General features: G+C 39.5%; 1 protein-coding gene across 3 annotated transcripts in view; it reads left to right on the forward strand.

Moving 5' to 3' along the window:
* Positions 1 to 3,679: 3,679 nt before the first annotated feature.
* JAKMIP2 (janus kinase and microtubule interacting protein 2) overlaps positions 3,680 to 17,354 on the forward strand; it is a gene marked incomplete at both ends in the record, with an annotated part of 44,014 nt that continues 30,339 nt past the window's right edge. For 2 of the 3 annotated variants that reach the window (XM_081316982.1, XM_081316983.1), the window contains 2 exons: positions 3,719 to 3,847; positions 14,194 to 14,691. In XM_081316982.1, the coding sequence (XP_081173108.1) occupies positions 3,719 to 3,847; positions 14,194 to 14,691 (627 nt within the window). Of the gene's footprint in view, positions 3,848 to 14,193; positions 14,692 to 17,354 lie in introns of all 3 variants that reach the window. The other variant, XM_081316984.1, reaches the window with a different exon arrangement.

Genomic DNA, 17,354 nt, shown 5'->3' on the forward strand with positions numbered 1-17,354 from the left:
TACTTCAGAATCACAGATTCTCTAGCAACAGCATCAACACTAGAATTAATCTGAACAAAGGAATGGCTTTGCACATTTAATTAACCACAATGGAATATATTGATGGTTGACAGTAACAGAACTGTGACAAGTCTGTCTCCAGCAGAGGTTTCCAACAGTTTTTCAGACTTAAAAAGTCCTGTTATTTTCAGCCCAATTGTTCAAAAACAGAACAAATATGGGGGTCTTTTGATTTGCTTTCTGGTAGCTGAGATTTAAGCACTGGCTGCCAACATATTTGCATGGGAGGGAACCAGGAAGGATTGCTAATAGGAAAGTGCTATAATTGCTTAATATTAAGTAAACACATTTACTAAATTCCCCAAATAGTGAGTTAATTGGATCTTATATTCACTGAGACAAATAGCTGTTAGTTAAGACTGCCTAGTAGTCTGGTAAATTTAGCCCTCTTAGTATCTCTCCTCCCTGACCTTCTTTCTGTGGTTACCTCTTCTCCTCCTCTCCATATTCTCCCTCCCTCCCTTTCTTGTCACTGCAGCCTTTTCTCTACAAGGATATTTATTTATATTGCATTGGTAAGTTAGTTGCAACATGCAATCAGTACATCAATTAATGGAGGCATTTTCTTTTATATGTATTGTGTATACTGTATATATTTACCAGAGAGGGGGAAATATTCACAATGATTTCAATTGAAGTTGACACCCTTAAGTTAATAAACTGTGGAATCTGGACACTGTACAGGATTTTTGTCTATTTGTGTGAGAGAGAACATATATTTCTATCCGCTCTTTTATGCTTAACTTAACTTTTATGATCAACTTAAATTCAGAGTCTTTCAGTTACACCATTATAAGGGTAAAATTAATTTAATCAAGCAAGCTTCTCATAAAGTATACACTTCTTTCTAAATGATTGAAAAATTTATATTCTGACATCATGACTGATCATTTAATATAAATCCTTTGCAAGTTCCATTGCAATGTATACAAGACAAACTGTCCTAGCACAATAAAATAGGAGTTCAAATAACATGAAACTCTGGGCTCCATTTCCATCTGTCCTGTTTGCCATCGTTCGATCCCTAGAGATTAAAATGGACGATCTGAAACTTGAGCTGGCCACGAACAAGGAATGTATATCGGAGGTGATGACCCTTTGAGGGCTGTATGCAACGAAATTTCATTTTGATGTATGCCGATTGGTGTGCATTCAAAGTGATAATAAAGTTGTTGTTGTTGGCTAAAAACAATACCCCAAAAGCCTTCAAAAGTCTCTACAAAAGTAGCCACAGAATTATAATTGTAATGGTTCAGAAGAGGAAAGTAATTAAATACAAGGGATGTGATCATAGTAACTAAACCTAATACTACATACACTGAACATAAATCATACCTAAATTAATTTTGTCCTTTCCTAGGGTTTGGAGTGTCCCTACTTCTCAAGTGCAGCCTGGAAAAAAAACCTGTTGTAATTTATATTGTTTCCCCAAGAGGATAATATTTCATACTAATAATGTAGTCCCTCACGCTACACAGTATTTACAAAAGATCTGAATACCTTTCTCTTGTTCAAAATCTCTTTCTATGGAAGACACAGCATGTATAGTTTCTCTTTATTTTCCCCTTGAGCTATGCTTGTAACAAATAGAAGTGGTACATGTGTCCAAGAAAACTAAGGTTGAACTGTGCCAAAAAAACCCCAAACCACACTTATCTCAGCTGCAAACTTTTAAAGGAATAGAATAGAACATTGCTCTGAGTTATTACTGATAATCACCAGCAGCAGCAGCAAACCTTGTATGATGTCAAAATGTACACAAGGCAGAGCCCTCTCTTCCTCCTTGTTGCAGATGTCCCCTGCTAGTAACTCTAATCCTTCAAAGGAACATGACTAGAATGTTCCTTTGAACATGACCCTCAGAATCCAAATCAATTGAACAGCCATCCGGAGACAGCACCAACCGTCAAGCCCTCTTCTGCACCCCAGCAGTTCACCTTCCAATGACCTTGACCTGACATAAATTCCCCAGCACAAGACCCATTACCAGCCTCCCACTGATGGCCCACTCCTGACCCACTACTTCACACTGTCCAACCATCCTGATCTGAAGTTCCTCCCCATCACAAGCCTCTCTCTGATGACTCACACCTGGCCCATCACAAGACACTCACTTGACATTCCCACTCCTGAAGCCCTTATATAAATAGAACATTGACACAGACCCTAACCCTAAGTGCCACTGAAGATGTTACCTAGTCTCATAATGAAACTTTTGGAAACCAACCCTCAAGCTCAGGGAATGAACCTTCTACCCTCGAACATGACTAGTGGTAGTTGAAGAAATATATATTGAAAAGCATGCATAAGCCCCACAGTTAAGATCCTGGGATGTGCAAAGCTCTTTTGGCCTTTACCCTTCTTCTCCCATCCCGTTTCTTCATCGCTTCCCTCCATTAGTACATCCGTTGCTTCAGCTGCATGCGTAGATGGTGCATAGAAAAACGCACATACTGTATATATTTAAAATAACAAGTAAATGGAACTGGTTTCTTACTAATCCCAGATCTTTCACCAAGCCTACAATTAATTAAGTGTATCAAATGATTTACTGAAAGCTAAATGATTCTCAGTGGAAATCAAGGAATGAAATCCTACGCCTCTTAAATATATTTTTAAAAACTTCATCAATCCAAATTGTATTTAACATTCTTTGGTAACTGAAAACCATATTTATTTCCTTGGGGGGCCTTTTGAATTCTACTTCAAATCTGAAATTGATACAGTGGGGAGATTCCAAATGTGAGGACGAAAACCTTCACCACCCACGCTGAAATAGATTTATGTCAAAGTTATAGAAAGTTTCTGCATTCATAGATTTTTTCCCCCAGTACCATTCAATTGTGTCTGATTCTTGAAAACTGCATAGGCAAGTCCCTAAAGTTCTCACTTTCAGAAGTGGTTTGCCATTGCCTCATTTCTAGGACTGAAAGAAATTGACTGGCCCAAGCTCACCCAGCAGACTTTGTGCCTAAGGCAGAATGAGAACTCATGGTCTCCTAGTGTAATCACTATACCGAACTGGCGTTATTACATTTAGAAACATCATGGAGCCAAATACAATTTGATTTATTGTAGATATGAAAAAGAAAAGATATGGACACACAAGTCATCAATTGTTTTGTTTTGTTTGTTTGATTCTTTCCATTTCTGTATTAATACTAGAACTGAGGTATTGCTAATCCTGTGCTGGTTTTGCATTATATTATCTCTATGAAAAGGAACAAGATTAGTTTTGGTGAAGTTCTGAAGTTCAACAATAAAATGATATTGTGGAAATCATTTGGCATTAGGAGCAATGTTCCTTCCTAATACCAAACCCAAATAAACTTGGCCTTATTTGCCCAAGTAGATGGCAATATTCAGCTTACTTTGCCTATAAAGAAAGCAGTGTAGGCCTAAATTGATACTTAGATAAAATCTCAGGCCATGAATTTTGCAAACTAATCTTGATCTTTTCTTTGTTGTCAGTCATTTCATTTTCACTAACAAATATCAAATTCTGTATCATTTTTGACAGGACTGCCCAAGGAGCTAATGAGAAGATGTAATGTCACCTTGTAGATGCCACAACATATTGGATGGAAAGAAATAAAAAAAATGGATACTTCAATTTGAAAAAGAATTTTCACACACAGATTTACAATTACAAACAGCCATGTCCAAAAAAGGACGCAACAAGGCTGAAAAGCCCGAAGTACTGATTATGTCCTTACAAGCTGCTAATGAAGATCTCAGGACTAAGCTGACAGATATTCAAATCGAGCTTCATCAAGAGAAGTCTAAAGTGAGTAAAGCACTGATAGCAAATGCCAGGGGATTTAAATAGTGGTCGCATCGCAAATTGTGAACTAAAGTTTGCTTACTTCATTCTGGAAGGAAGGAAGGAAGAATACTGGAAAAATACATTTTATTTATTGCTAACATTTTCCAGAGTAAACATAAAGGGGAATTCAACGAATGAATTACAGCTGGATCAATACTTGTCTCCAGAGCATACTTGTTTTCCACCTATTGTCATTTTACCATAGCTCAGGACAGAAAGATTTCTGTCTAAAACTAAAATATTTTTTTAAAGAAACAAAATTGAGTGTAATGTTTTTGTTACCTGTTGGGGGAAGGAATCATACAAAGGATCATACAAAACAAAAATGTGGAAAAAACCACATCTCCTATAAGGAACAAATAGGATGATTATACTAAGCACATATATACATATATACCAGGGGTGTCAAACTGCCGGCCCGCAGACCAGATGCATCATGCTGAAACTGCACCCACCCCATTGCCGGCAATGCAAAAAAAGTCACGATATATTGCAACACGTCACATGACGTTGCGAGTTTGACACCCCTGATATATGTTCCTCATAGTTACTAGGTAAACAAAAATATAGGATTCTTGATGTTCTTGAGTTTGGTTGTTTTCTCACAGACATTTTATTACCAGCCTGGATAACATCATCAATGTATGGTGAATAGTGTTTGCTGATTGCTTTTATTTAGCAATCTTGGTTGGGAAGTGGTTAGTGGTTAGGTTTCTTCCTTGATGGTTCCTTAATCAGGAACACTTTGCATAAATACTTTTTAACATCTCTGTTTGCAGAAGAATAGTTTTCAAATGTTTCTTGTAATCAATTAAGGGTTTTTTTGTTTGTACTTTAGGAATTTTTTCCATTTTTCCTCACAGAACTATTCTAGGTTAGAAGTATATTTAGATATCCCTGTATGTGCTATGTATTGGAATCTCTTCATAGATTTTCAGATTGTTGTCTTACTGTTTTATTTTTATTTTTTCACTGATTGAGCTTCTAGAATATATTGATATCTAGTTGATCCATTCCTTCTTCCACCTGCACAATATTTCCTGTGCCATTGACTGCCACATAACTTGAGCCAGTCCCGTGCTTAATGACCGACAAACATTCTTCAAATGCTTGGCCCTTACTTTCTCAATATATATTTTTTGTGGTAGCAACTAAACAATTCAATTTTTGTTTCCTCAGTCCAAAGTACTTTGTTCCAAAGAATTTCTAGTTGATTAAATCTTTATTTTGCATATTTTAGAAAATGACTTTTGTGATGAGTCTGAAGGAAATGTTTCCTTCTGACAATTCTCCCACTGCTGTATACGTATTACTGTATGGTGGACAAGTACTTCAGTGTCAATTAAACTTCACAGCAGGGCATTTGCATCTCTGGGTTCTGCTTGATAGGATATTCTGCACAATATTCCTCTGTCCCGTTCTGAAACAGTTGTTTGAGGAAAGACTGGCCATTTAATAAAAGATGAAGCCTAGTTGTCCATGCAAGATATTCAAGAAGTTGACTTTGCTTTCCTGCATATCACCCAGTTGGAGCAAGCAGAGCTGACCTGTGTAAGACTGTTCTCAACTGGGAAAGTTTAAGAAGTCTAAGGTGGCTGGAGATTTTCTTGGGATGCTTTTTTCCAGGAGCACTTACAAGGTCACCTCTGTTTGAGTGACATATCCTTTTGTGCACAGCAAGAGAAATAGCTGTCTCCTTTCCTTCCCTGGAGGAAGAAAAAGATTCCATACCATCTACATCTATCGTATTGTTGAGCTAAAACAGGACAGGAACCTTCTTTCCTTGACTTTTTCAGTAAGGATAAAATAATGGTATAAGGACGTTTTGTGAAATTTATCTATTATTCATCCATTCAATTTGCACGATCGCCCATCTCAAACCAGTGACTCTGACTGGTGAACAATCATAAAAACAATTAAAACAAAATATGATGAGAGGCTTTCCTCTTCGATGCTCCATCATTCATATTATCCCACCACCCACCCACCCAGAATTTTTCAGAGAGACAGTCCAATTTTTTGCCTGGGTTGTACTCCTCATCTTTTCTTAAAGGTTGCATTAAATTGTAGTGGTGTGTTGTTATTATTGCTGTTGTTAAATAAGATAGCATTTACAGAAATTATCTTTTATCTTCCCCACTAAGGTCTTTGTATTACCTCTGCATTCTCTTTTACCTCATTTTGCTCTGTCTAAGGATCATGCTTTTTTAGTAAAAAAAAATCTTTTTTTTTCTTTTTTGGCTGTCATCTTCAGTCCTTCAGACAACAAAACTGGTTTTGAAACTATTCTCTTTTGAAGTAGATTTTTCTTCTCCTTTTTCCAAAGAGAGGTAATTGACTTCTGTGACCCAGACCTTTTCATTCTTTTGCCAGTAATCATTCTTTTTCTGGGAAAACAAATCTAAGCCACCATTAGACTCCATAACTGAGCAGCAGTTTTTTTAGCTTGTACGATGTCTTTCTTCATGAAAACCTTTAAGGGTTGGTTATTTATCATTTACCTCAGAGGATAATTTTGTGGATATGTTTCTTGCACTTTAGGACAATTGGGATGAAAGAAAAATGCTCTTGTGCTTGGTGCTTAGCTACAGGCTAACATATCCCATAGCACTGCCCACTTTATCCTTCCATAAGACTGTCAGGGTTCAACTTGCAGCCCATTTTAATAACAGAAAATCATGTCAAATGAATAAAAATCAGTGCAGAATCCTGTACTTTATCTGTACATAGAAGTTCTGCTGCAGTCTTGAATGCTTATTCATTTTTCCTCATTGATAAGAATGTTTCAGCACTCAGACTGAAATTGGCTGATTTATTTAAGAGCTATGGGATAATTGCCCAGAATCTAGAAGGCAGGGGTGGGAGCAGGTTAATTTGATGAATGCTACATTTTCATCTGCCCAGATAACTTTTTATGCTAAGAATTAAATATTAAAATAAACTGATTCTCAAGTTATCTCTCTGTTTTTCTACCATTAAAGATGTTTGGACCTCCTAGTCAGGGCTTTTTTTCTCATAGAACGCTCAGAACGGAGTTCCGGCACCTTTTTTGGATGGAACCTTGTAGGGTAGGCAAGGTGGGTTGTATGACACGTGTGAGTTCCGGCACCTTTTTCTTTTACAAAAAAAGCACTGCTCCTAGTTATCAAAAAAGAGATTGAAATATTTTCGACACCTGGGCAACAAAATCTGCATCTAACAGGCATTGTTCTGAGTCAGTGGAAGTTTAAGTAAAGAAGAAAAAAATGTGTTATTCATCACAGTTACTTTTTAATGTTTGTAATAATGAGAAAGATGCCCATGGATAGCAATCTCATGTATTCTGAAACAAAAGATTAAATGAAATCCTTTTCTTTCATTAAATTGTATTCTGGGCTGCATCCAACATTGCCCAAGCCGATCTTCATTCATGTATTTTTCATTCTTTTCATCTTAACTGCCACTTCCTAAACAAACTTTGTTTAAGAGGCTCCCCCAAATCCTTAACAAAATGTGACTGTGTCTAAAGAGCCAAAGCTAAATGCCAAGAGGTTAGAATGACAAATGTGTTAAAGGCCACACAGAGATATTCTGTCCTTTCCTGTCCTTTCACATTTATTTGTTTATTTGGCTCTCCAACTCTACAATAACTATGTGTGATATACAACAAAAACAATCACACACAAATCCAAATGCCAGAAATAAAATGGATCATTAAAAGAAGTTATCATGCAGGACCTGCCACTCTAACCCAAGATTCGAAGAAACAGCCAGGTTTCAAGACTGTTGAATCTAGGTAAGGTGGGGGCCAGAGATATTTTGAGGGTGGGGATGTTGTTGCAAAGGCAGGAACTGCAATAGAGAAGACATGCTGTACTCATTAGGTGACACTATAATGGGTGAGGCCTGGAGCATGCCAACAGTGCCTAGTCATATAGCTGGGCGGAAGCCACAGGAAATAGATGGTCCTTTAGATGACCAAGCCTTATACTATTAAGGGCTTTATTAAGAACCACTATAAATGAATGCACTCCTACTTAGTTTAAACCCTAATACCACAAAAATAGATGGACACTCATTAACTAAGAAGAACATATAAATATATGGAACATATGAATGCCATGAAATATATTGAAGCTAGTGGTAGTATCTAAGCTAGTGGTAGCATTACAGCCTCTGGCTGTAGCCTTGGCTTGGAACCATCCCTTGCAAATGTCATAAAAATGAACAAAGGAAAACTAAGCAATTATTTTTAATCCATTTCTTTCCTTCTTAAAAAGAGTGTAAACCTTTTTTTCCCCAAGAAACTTAGAAAACTCTACCAGGAAATCACCCCATTTTATGTCCACAAGTACTTTCTGAAAAAGGTTAGACTCAAAGCAGATCAGCATTCATTATGCTCTTATGTGTTTCTGTACCTTCAAGTCAGTTTCTGAGTATTAGTGACCAGCTGAAGTAATCTCTGCAAGTAATCTCTACCTAGGCATGAACATGAACCAATGTTATATACTTCAATATACTTAAAAAACATTTTCAATTTTCAATTTTCTTTATTACCAAAAGTATTTTTTGAAAGTACAAAATAATTGCAGAATGTTTTTAATTCTCTAGGAACCTCCAATCTGGAGGCATCCATAATAACAAGCCCAGAGTCACTGGCAATGTTGTTCAACATGGTAGGAAAAGCTAAATGGTTTTGCTACATATTTTAGAAGGTGTTAGATTTAAATAAATTTAAATCACACATTTTGTTTCTTAAATTTTCCAAAAACCGATGAAAATGCCTTGCCGGGAAATTTGGCCTAGTAGTTTTGCAGGGGACATCAGTATGTTGTTTGTATGTAAACCATCTACCGTATATACTTGAGTATAAGCCGACTCGAGTATAAGCCGAGACCCCCCAATTTCACCCCCCAAAACTGGGAAAAGTTGTTGACTCGAGTATAAGCCGATCCGCCGTTCTGCATGCCTCGGAGGCTGGATCCGCGCTCTGCAAGCCTCTGGGATCCTGGGAGGCCTAATGCAAGCACCAGCCCGCCTGCCTCAGGTCTCCCCCACCCCCAGATACTGGGCTTCAGCACAGCTGGCTGTCTTGCCAAAGAGAAACATATGGGAAGGAAAACCCTGTCTTACCTCTTTCCCAATTCTGCCTCTGCCCTTCCTCCTACCAAGGTGTTCTGGGACTAGTTCCCTAGCCTTTTGGAGCTTTTGGTGTTCGCCCATCAGCTGTCTACGGGGAGGCAACAAAGCTGCCTCTCTAGGCTTTGAGAAAAGGCCCCTTGCACAAAAGGCAGCTTCAGGACGAGCTTCCAAAAACCCTTTCCTTCCTTAACGCCCTCCCCACCTTCCCCCAGAAAGCCATATTTCTTTTTTTTTTATTGAAAATTTTTATTGAAGTTACAATATTATCCCCTCCCCAACCCACCCCAGAACCCCTCCCCCTCCCCCATATTTCTTCAATAACAAAAACATAAAAAGCTGGTTGGGATGTACTCGCTGATTTCCCCCCCCCCTTTTTTTAGATGCTAAAACTAAACTCTCCCTCTGCCTTCCAACCAATATCCCTTTTTAAAATCTTACCTTGGCTCCAGATGGAAGAGTAGAGGAACTAAGCTAGTAAGGAGAGAATTTTTTTCTGCAACTTTTTACTCCTGAAGTAGTAGTAGTAGTAATAGTAGTAGTAGGAATAATAATAATAAATCCCTAAAAGTTGTGCCAGAAAATGGAGGACGCTGGGTCTTTGCAAGTTTTAGCTGTCTGTCAGACTGCCTGAAAAGGGCGGCCTTCAGGCAGCCAGGCAGACAGCTAAAGCTTGCAAAGACCCAGCGTCCTCCATTTTCTGGCATAACCTTCGGAGATTACTTTAAAAAAAAAAAAAAAAAAACCTTCAGAGGAAAAACAGCTGCAGAAACATTTTGTCTCCTTGCTGGCTTGGTTCATCTACTCTTCAGCCAGGAGGGAGTCCAAGGCCTAGAGAAGGAGAGCTTTGCAGCATCCCTATGGACAGCTGATGGGCAGACAGCTGAAAGAAGCAGGCAGGCAGGGCGCGGAGGAACGGAGACCTGCAGGTCTCGGACGGCGGTGGCTTGGGAGAGGTGCGCGCGATCCCGGAAGCACCAAAGCCTCGGCCGCGCACAAGTCCTCGGTAAGTTTTTTTTGTTGACTGGAGTATAAGCCGAAGTGGAATTTTTCAGCCCAAAAAGTGGGCTGAAAAATTCGGCTTATACTCAAGTATATACGGTATACAATATTCATCCAAAATTTGAGGACAGTTGAAAAAAAACAGAATTTCATATTAGTGGCATTTTTTGGGGGTTGTCAGGACTTCCCATTTTTCTGGCATAAAGTAATCTCTTGCAATAACGACATTCCTTACTTCCAAAGTGTAATTTTTGTTTCTGTTTTAATACAATTTTTTTTAATATTTAATTCTTCTACCTCACATGATATTTGTTCTTAATTCTTAGGTCCTTATTTTACAGAAAGCAAGTGACTTAATGTATATACTAATTTTTTTACAAAAAAACAGTAAATTCTAATTTACCCCGAACTACATTAAAATGGAGGGACGCGGTGGCTCAGTGGGTTAGGATGCTGAGCTTGTCGATCTGAAGATCGGCAGTTTGGCGGGTCGAATCCCGAGTACCGCGTAGCAGAGTGAGCGCCTGTTACTCGTCCCAGCTTCTGCCAACCTAGCAATTCGAAAGCACGTAAAAATGCAAGTAGAAAAATAGGGACCACTACGGTGGGAAGGTAACAGCGTTCCGTGCGCCTTTGGCGTCTAGTCATGCTGGCCACATGACCACGGAGACGTCCTCGGACAAGCGCTGGCTCTTCGGCTTTGAAACGGAGATGAGCACCGGCCCCTAGAGTCGGAAACGACTAGCACGCATGTGCGGGGGAACCTTTACCTTTACCTTACATTAAAATGGACACTTTATCTCTGCTAAGGTTCACCAGAGCTAAACCCGAAAACTTTTTCCATTACTGAACCATGAAATATGTGATAAAAAGTGTCTCTGACTTAACTTCACTTTTGATGATTACAACTTGAACACAGTTACTCAAATTAACATACTACTGTATCATGAATCAGTGTTAGTTAAATGGTGGGACATGTAACTGTCTCTTAATCCAGCCCATCTTACAAGGTTGTTGTTATGAGTAAAATAGGAGGAGGGAATGTTGGATAAGTTTGCTGTCTTATTTGTATAGAGTCCTCCGGGAGAAGGGCGGTATATAAATAAAATTATTATATTATTATATTATTATATAATAAAGGCAGAATAAAAATAAATAAATAAAAATAGCAATAACAATACCACTTATATATTCCCTCGTGGTGCTTTACAGCACTCTCTGAGCAGTTAAAAATGTCGGCATATTGCCCCCAAGAATCTGGGTCCTCAATTTACTGACAACAGAAGGATGGAAGGCTGAGTCTACCCTGAGCCACTCAGGATTGAACTACTGGCTGTGGGCAGGGTTTGTGTCAAACAGATTCAGGCAGTTCAAATGAGTATAAAGATTTATTGCAAGCTTAAGTTCTCTACAAAAATCTGACCAAGTGATCATTAAGGGAAACTTGCAGGGGTTAAGAATAGAAAGGAATTCAATTGGGCTGGACTTAGATCTCCAGCAGGCACAGAGGGACTCATGACTTATAAGGCCTTTGATCTCTTCCTCGATCTCAGCCAGATCATCTCCTACAGTTTGCCTGCAACACTGCATTCTAACCACAGTGCCACCAAGAGCTCTTTGAATTAGATGAGGGAGCTGCTCATGAAGCATCACTGTTTCAAAGACCAGGTGATGACAAATGGGAATTTTCCAGCTCTGCCTGGAATGTGGTTGAACTAGAGAAGGAGGCTGAAGAATTATGACAAGTTTATCCAAGAAAATATAAGCAGGATGCTAGTCAACTTCTGTCTAATTCAAAACCTAAAGAATCTTCCAAGACAGATTGTTGGATATACTGCCAGTATATTTGGAACTATTTATTGTTTATTTCTTTTGATGTTATAGTGTTATCCTGGGTATGGCTTTAATTGTATTCTAGTATTTTAATGACTTGTAAAGTATTAAACTCCATGAGTCACAGGATTTGGCAGGATATATACATAAAATAATCTGGAAAGTCCCCAAATCCACAGCAGTGAATGTTTAAATTATATTGACAATCAGAGGCTGATTATTGTTTCAGTTATATTGACAATCAGAGGGCGTGTCTTAGGAGACAATTTGAAGAATAAAACAAAAAGGGAACTTGCTGAAATTACTCAAATTAGAATGAAATGGGATGGAAGACATGCAATAAAATAAAATATGGTTATAAATATATATCAAAATAGGGTTATAAATATATCTCAAGAACCTCTGTTGCATTGCTAAAATTAAGCAATTATAAATTCTTGTTCCTGAGTATCCTGTTTATCTCACCAGAGACAATCACGGTCTCTTCTACATGTGTTCTCTTATAGACTTGCTCTCTTCTCTTATTCTTTTCATGTGAAATACTGAATTTTGCTTGCATAAAATGCATATTTTAAAAAAAAATAGCTCAACAATTGTCTCCAACTTTCTTCTGTCTTCCTTGATGTTTTTACTCTTTCTGAAAGACTTTACCATGACACGTGTATAACTGCAAGGAACCTTTCACATGACTGGTCATACTGAACTACCATATTTCCCCGAATATAAGACCTAACCTGAAAATAAGCCCTAGCATGATTTTTCAGGATGCTTATAATATAAGCCCTACCCCCCAAACTAAGCCCCAGTTAAGATCATCACCGAGACAGATGCATTTAGTACCGTATTTCCCCGAAAATAAGACCTAGCCAGAAAATAAGCCTTAATGCGTCTTTTGGAACAAAAATTAATATAAGACCCAGTCTTATTTTGGGGAAAATATGGGTGTATCTGGCACCCTTTGCATTCTTTGGCCATGCTGAATGTATCTATGAGAACTGCATTTCAGAAACATCTAAAAGGTCACAGGCGCCTCACCCTCATATTACAATATGAGTTAGTTTATTTGAAGTTATCAGTGGCAATTTTTTCTGCCATGTTTTTTCCTCATTTCTTCTTAACTTCCATTTCCTAATTATTGTTCTATTTGCAAAGCTATTCAACAAATAGTCAAAGAAAAATCTTATATAATTAAAGCCTTTTTCTAGCCAACAGTTTACAGAAATCTGTCAATCTTAACATTAAATCAAAATGGTGTCCCAGAAATGGTCCGTTATTGAGCTGTGTTTGTTATTGCTGCATTGCATTTGTGGTCTACCCTCATGTGGTTGCTGAAAGCCGCTTACCTTGCAAAAAGGCATTATGTTATTTTCAAATGTAACGTGAAATATTTATAGGAACAAGCATTATGATTCTTTTGAACGTGTGGGGAAGCAAGATCTACTGTATGTTGCTTTTGGGCTAATAGAGAGGGAACTGAAACTGTAGCCATAATTTCACACTGCAGGAGGCTTGTCATCAGATTTCAGGTAAATGAAAGGAAAAAAACCTGATACCTAAAGTCTAGACTAGATATGACATTTACTGAGGCATAGCATTTAAAAAAGGCAGCTTGAGGATAAAAACACCATATGGAACTGTGCCTAACAGATAACTATCTCAGCCTACATTATCACTTGGGGACCCTAATTTCTCTTCACCCAACTTTCACCTCCCTCCACAAAAAAAGCTTGTATACAGAAAGTCATCAAATGAATAATCTATAGTTTCTTTCCATTTCATCACCATGTTGTTGTTGTTTTCATATTTTCCATCTTTTTTAAACATTCCTGACTTTTTTTAGAGGACCCGTATTTTGAGTAGCTTTTACACATTGAGATATATATTTAAGAGTATTTTTTTTAATTATGTTTAACTTAGGATTAGGCAATTTGGAGCTCATGGTAACTAATATTCCCTAGGATACACTTCTCGAGATCTACTAAACCTCTTGCCATGATTTTTTTAAAGTATTCTCCTAGGATTAAAAATGTAAATGGTGGTTTAATGTACTATATGAAAAGCATCTTCAGCATACTTTGGATTTACAAGAATGTGTTTGGACTTTTAATAGATTTTGATTACAGTGGTCACTCTTCAACTAAGATTTGGTTAAAAATGTAGGACTTAGTTACTCTTCTGAGCTGCTTTTATTCTCTTTGACAACTCAAAGTTATTTGGAATTGTGCACCTATTGCAACTTCTGTGAACATTTCTAAAACTGGAGATCCTGTGTAATTAGAGGCTCTGTGTGATAGTGATGGTGATAATGCTGCTGATATCCATTTTCTCTTCTTTTTTCTCTTCTTACTCTGTAGGTGAACAAACTTGAAAGGGAAAAAATCCAAGAAACAAAGAGGATCCGAGAATTAGAACAGCGCAAACAGACCGTGCAGATCACTGAACTCAAAACTAAACTCCATGAGGAGAAGATGAAGGAGCTACAAGCTGTCCGGGAAAACCTCATCAAACAGCATGAGCAAGAAATGGCACGGACAATGAAAATCAGAGACAGTGAAATCCAGAGACTCAAGTCAGCACTGTATGCATTGCGGGAAGGGAGCAGTGATAAAGTACGGACAGCCCTGAGCATTGAGGCTCGTGAGGAGGCCAGGAAACAATTTGACTCTGAGCGCCTTAAACTTTTGCAAGAGATCGCTGAACTGAAGTCTGCCAAGAAACAGGTGGACGAAGCCCTGAACAACATGATCCAGGCCGATAAGATCAAAGCTGGGGACCTCCGGAGTGAACACCAGTCCCACCAGGAGGCAATCTCTAAGATCAAATGGGAGAGTGAGAGGGATATTCGCAGGCTGGTCAGTAATGTGTCTAGATATCTAGCCAGGTTTATGGCTCCACATGCATAACTTTTCTTGCGGTTCTCATTACACGCCATGCAAAGGTTTTGATGGCCAAATTTGAGAGTTCTACCCTCCATACCCATTATAAGTATACTATAGTGCAAGCCCATGTGTGTTTTGGAATTATCCTATAATATCAATGTGGAAGAAAACATATTAGTAGTCTATCTTTCCAATTGTTACCAACTCAGGACATTTTAACAGTCAATAAAGGTAAAGGTAAAGCTTCCCCCGCACATGCGTGCTAGTCGTTTCCGACTCTAGGGGCCGGTGCTCATCTCCGTTTCATAGCCGAAGAGCCAGCGCTTGTCCGAGGACGTCTCCGTGGTCATGTGGCCGGCATGACTAGACGCCAAAGGCGCACGGAACGCTGTTACCTTCCCACCGTAGTGGTCCCTATTTTTCTACTTGCATTTTTATGTGCTTTCGAACTGCTAGGTGGGCAGAAGCTGGGACGAGTAACAGGCGCTCACTCTGCTACGCGGCACTCGGGATTCGACCCGCCAAACTGCCGACCTTCCAATCGACAAGTTCAGCGTCCTAACTCACTGAGCCACCGCGTCCCTTAACAGTCAATACTTAGGCACAAAATGGCACTGAAAAATTAGAGGCTGAGCCAAAAATAAGAGTTGTGACCATATTAGCTAGGGGGGTGGAATATACAGGGGCCACTAAAAAGGATATAGCTATCTTCATGCATCTTATTAACCCAGATTATGCTAGCATTAATTTGTGCTGGCACAAATTCATGTTTAATGACTATAGAAATTTCTCAATAAGTATTACTCAAAAATCATAAGAGTGTTTCAACTAATATATGAGCAATTGTGTATCTCCTTGGCTTCAAAATGCTTTTCCACATGCCATTAATTTTTTAGTCCCATGCATAGTTTAGAAAAAGTGCCATGGAATTTTGCACAGTTGTATCTCAGTAAAAAAAAACCAAATGTTTTGTTACTCTCACAACTTGTATGTGAGATTTGGTGTCTGAGTTTTGAATGACATGCTATTGAGGAAATCTTTGGAGTTAAAACCAACAGTCCAGCTAATTTCTTATAAGATATTCCCTATGATTCTTTTGTTTTGGAAAATAGTTATTGGGATGAACTCATTATTTATTTATTTCCCACCTTTATTATTTCTACAAATAACTCAAGGCAGTGAACATCACCAACATAACTTCCTCCTATTTTCCTCACAATAACAACCCTGAGAGGTGAGGTTGGCTGAGAGTGAGTGACTGGCCCAAGATCGCCCAGCTGACTTTCATGTCCAAGGCAGGACTTGAACTCATGGTCTCTTGCTTTCTAGCTTGGTGCCTTAACCACTAGATGACTTAGCCACTAGACCAAACTGACTTTCCAGTTATATTTAAAAGATTATTTATTATTTATTTATTAATTTAATTTATATACCGCCCTTCTCTCAAGAGACTCAGGGCGGTGAACAGGGCAATACATAAAAATTAGATACAAAAGTTAAAATTAGATTATTAAAACATAATTAAACAATGCCCAGAGATAATACAAATTTAAAATTGAAGTCGTTAATAAAAATCCCACCCCGTCCCATCAGGCCAGGCCAGCTTGTTTAAAGAGATAGGTTTTAAGGTCGCGCCGGAAGGAGCGGAGATCGGGCGCCATCCGGAGCTCAACCGGAAGATGGTTCCATAAATCCGGTGCACCCACAGAGAACGCTCTCCCCCTGGGGGCCACCAGTCGGCATTCTTTGACCGGCGGCACCCTGAGGAGGCCCTCTCTGTGGGAGCGTACTGGGCGGAGGGAAGTTGACGCCGGCTGCAGGTGCTCCCCAAGGTATTCTGGACCCATGCCATGGAGGGCTTTGTAGGTCATTACCAACACCTTGAACCTCACCCGGAAGACAACTGGTAACCAATGCAGCTCGCAGAGCAGAGGTGTAACACGGGAGTATCGGGAGACTCCCAATACAACTCTCGCGGCTGCATTCTGTACCAGTTGGAGCCTCCGAGTGGTCTTCAAGGGTAGCCCCATGTAGAGAGCGTTGCAGTAATCAAGACGAGAGGTCACGAGCGCATGAGTGACCGTGCGCAAGGCATCCCGGTCTAGATAGGGCAGCAACTGGCGCACCAGGCGAACCTGGGCGAACGCCCCCCTAGTCACAGCTACAATATGATCTTCTAAGGAGAGTTGTGAGTCTAGGAGGACTCCCAAGTTGCGAGCCCTATCTACAGGAGATAAAGACTCACCCCCCATAATGAGGGATGGGATATCCTGAATATCCCGAGATGCCGGTACGCACAGCCACTCCGTCTTGTCAGGGTTGAGACGAAGCCTGTTCCTCCCCATCCAGACCCGGACCGCCTCCAGGCACCGGGACATCACGTCGAGGGCATCACTGGGGTGGTTTGGGGTCGAAATGAAAAGTTGGGTATCATCAGCATACTGATGATACCCAACTCCAAAACCACGAATGATCTCACCCAGCGGTTTCATGTAGATGTTGAACAGAAGGGGCGAGAGGACCGACCCCTGAGGGACTCCACAAGCGAGAGGCCTCGCGGTCGACCTCTGCCCTCCTGCCAACACCGACTGCGAGCGTCCCAGGAGATAGGAGGAGAACCACTGAAAAACCGTGCC

The sequence above is a fragment of the Vipera berus genome (assembly GCF_964194415.1).
Source record: "Vipera berus genome assembly, chromosome: 2".
NCBI lineage: Eukaryota > Metazoa > Chordata > Lepidosauria > Squamata > Viperidae > Vipera > Vipera berus.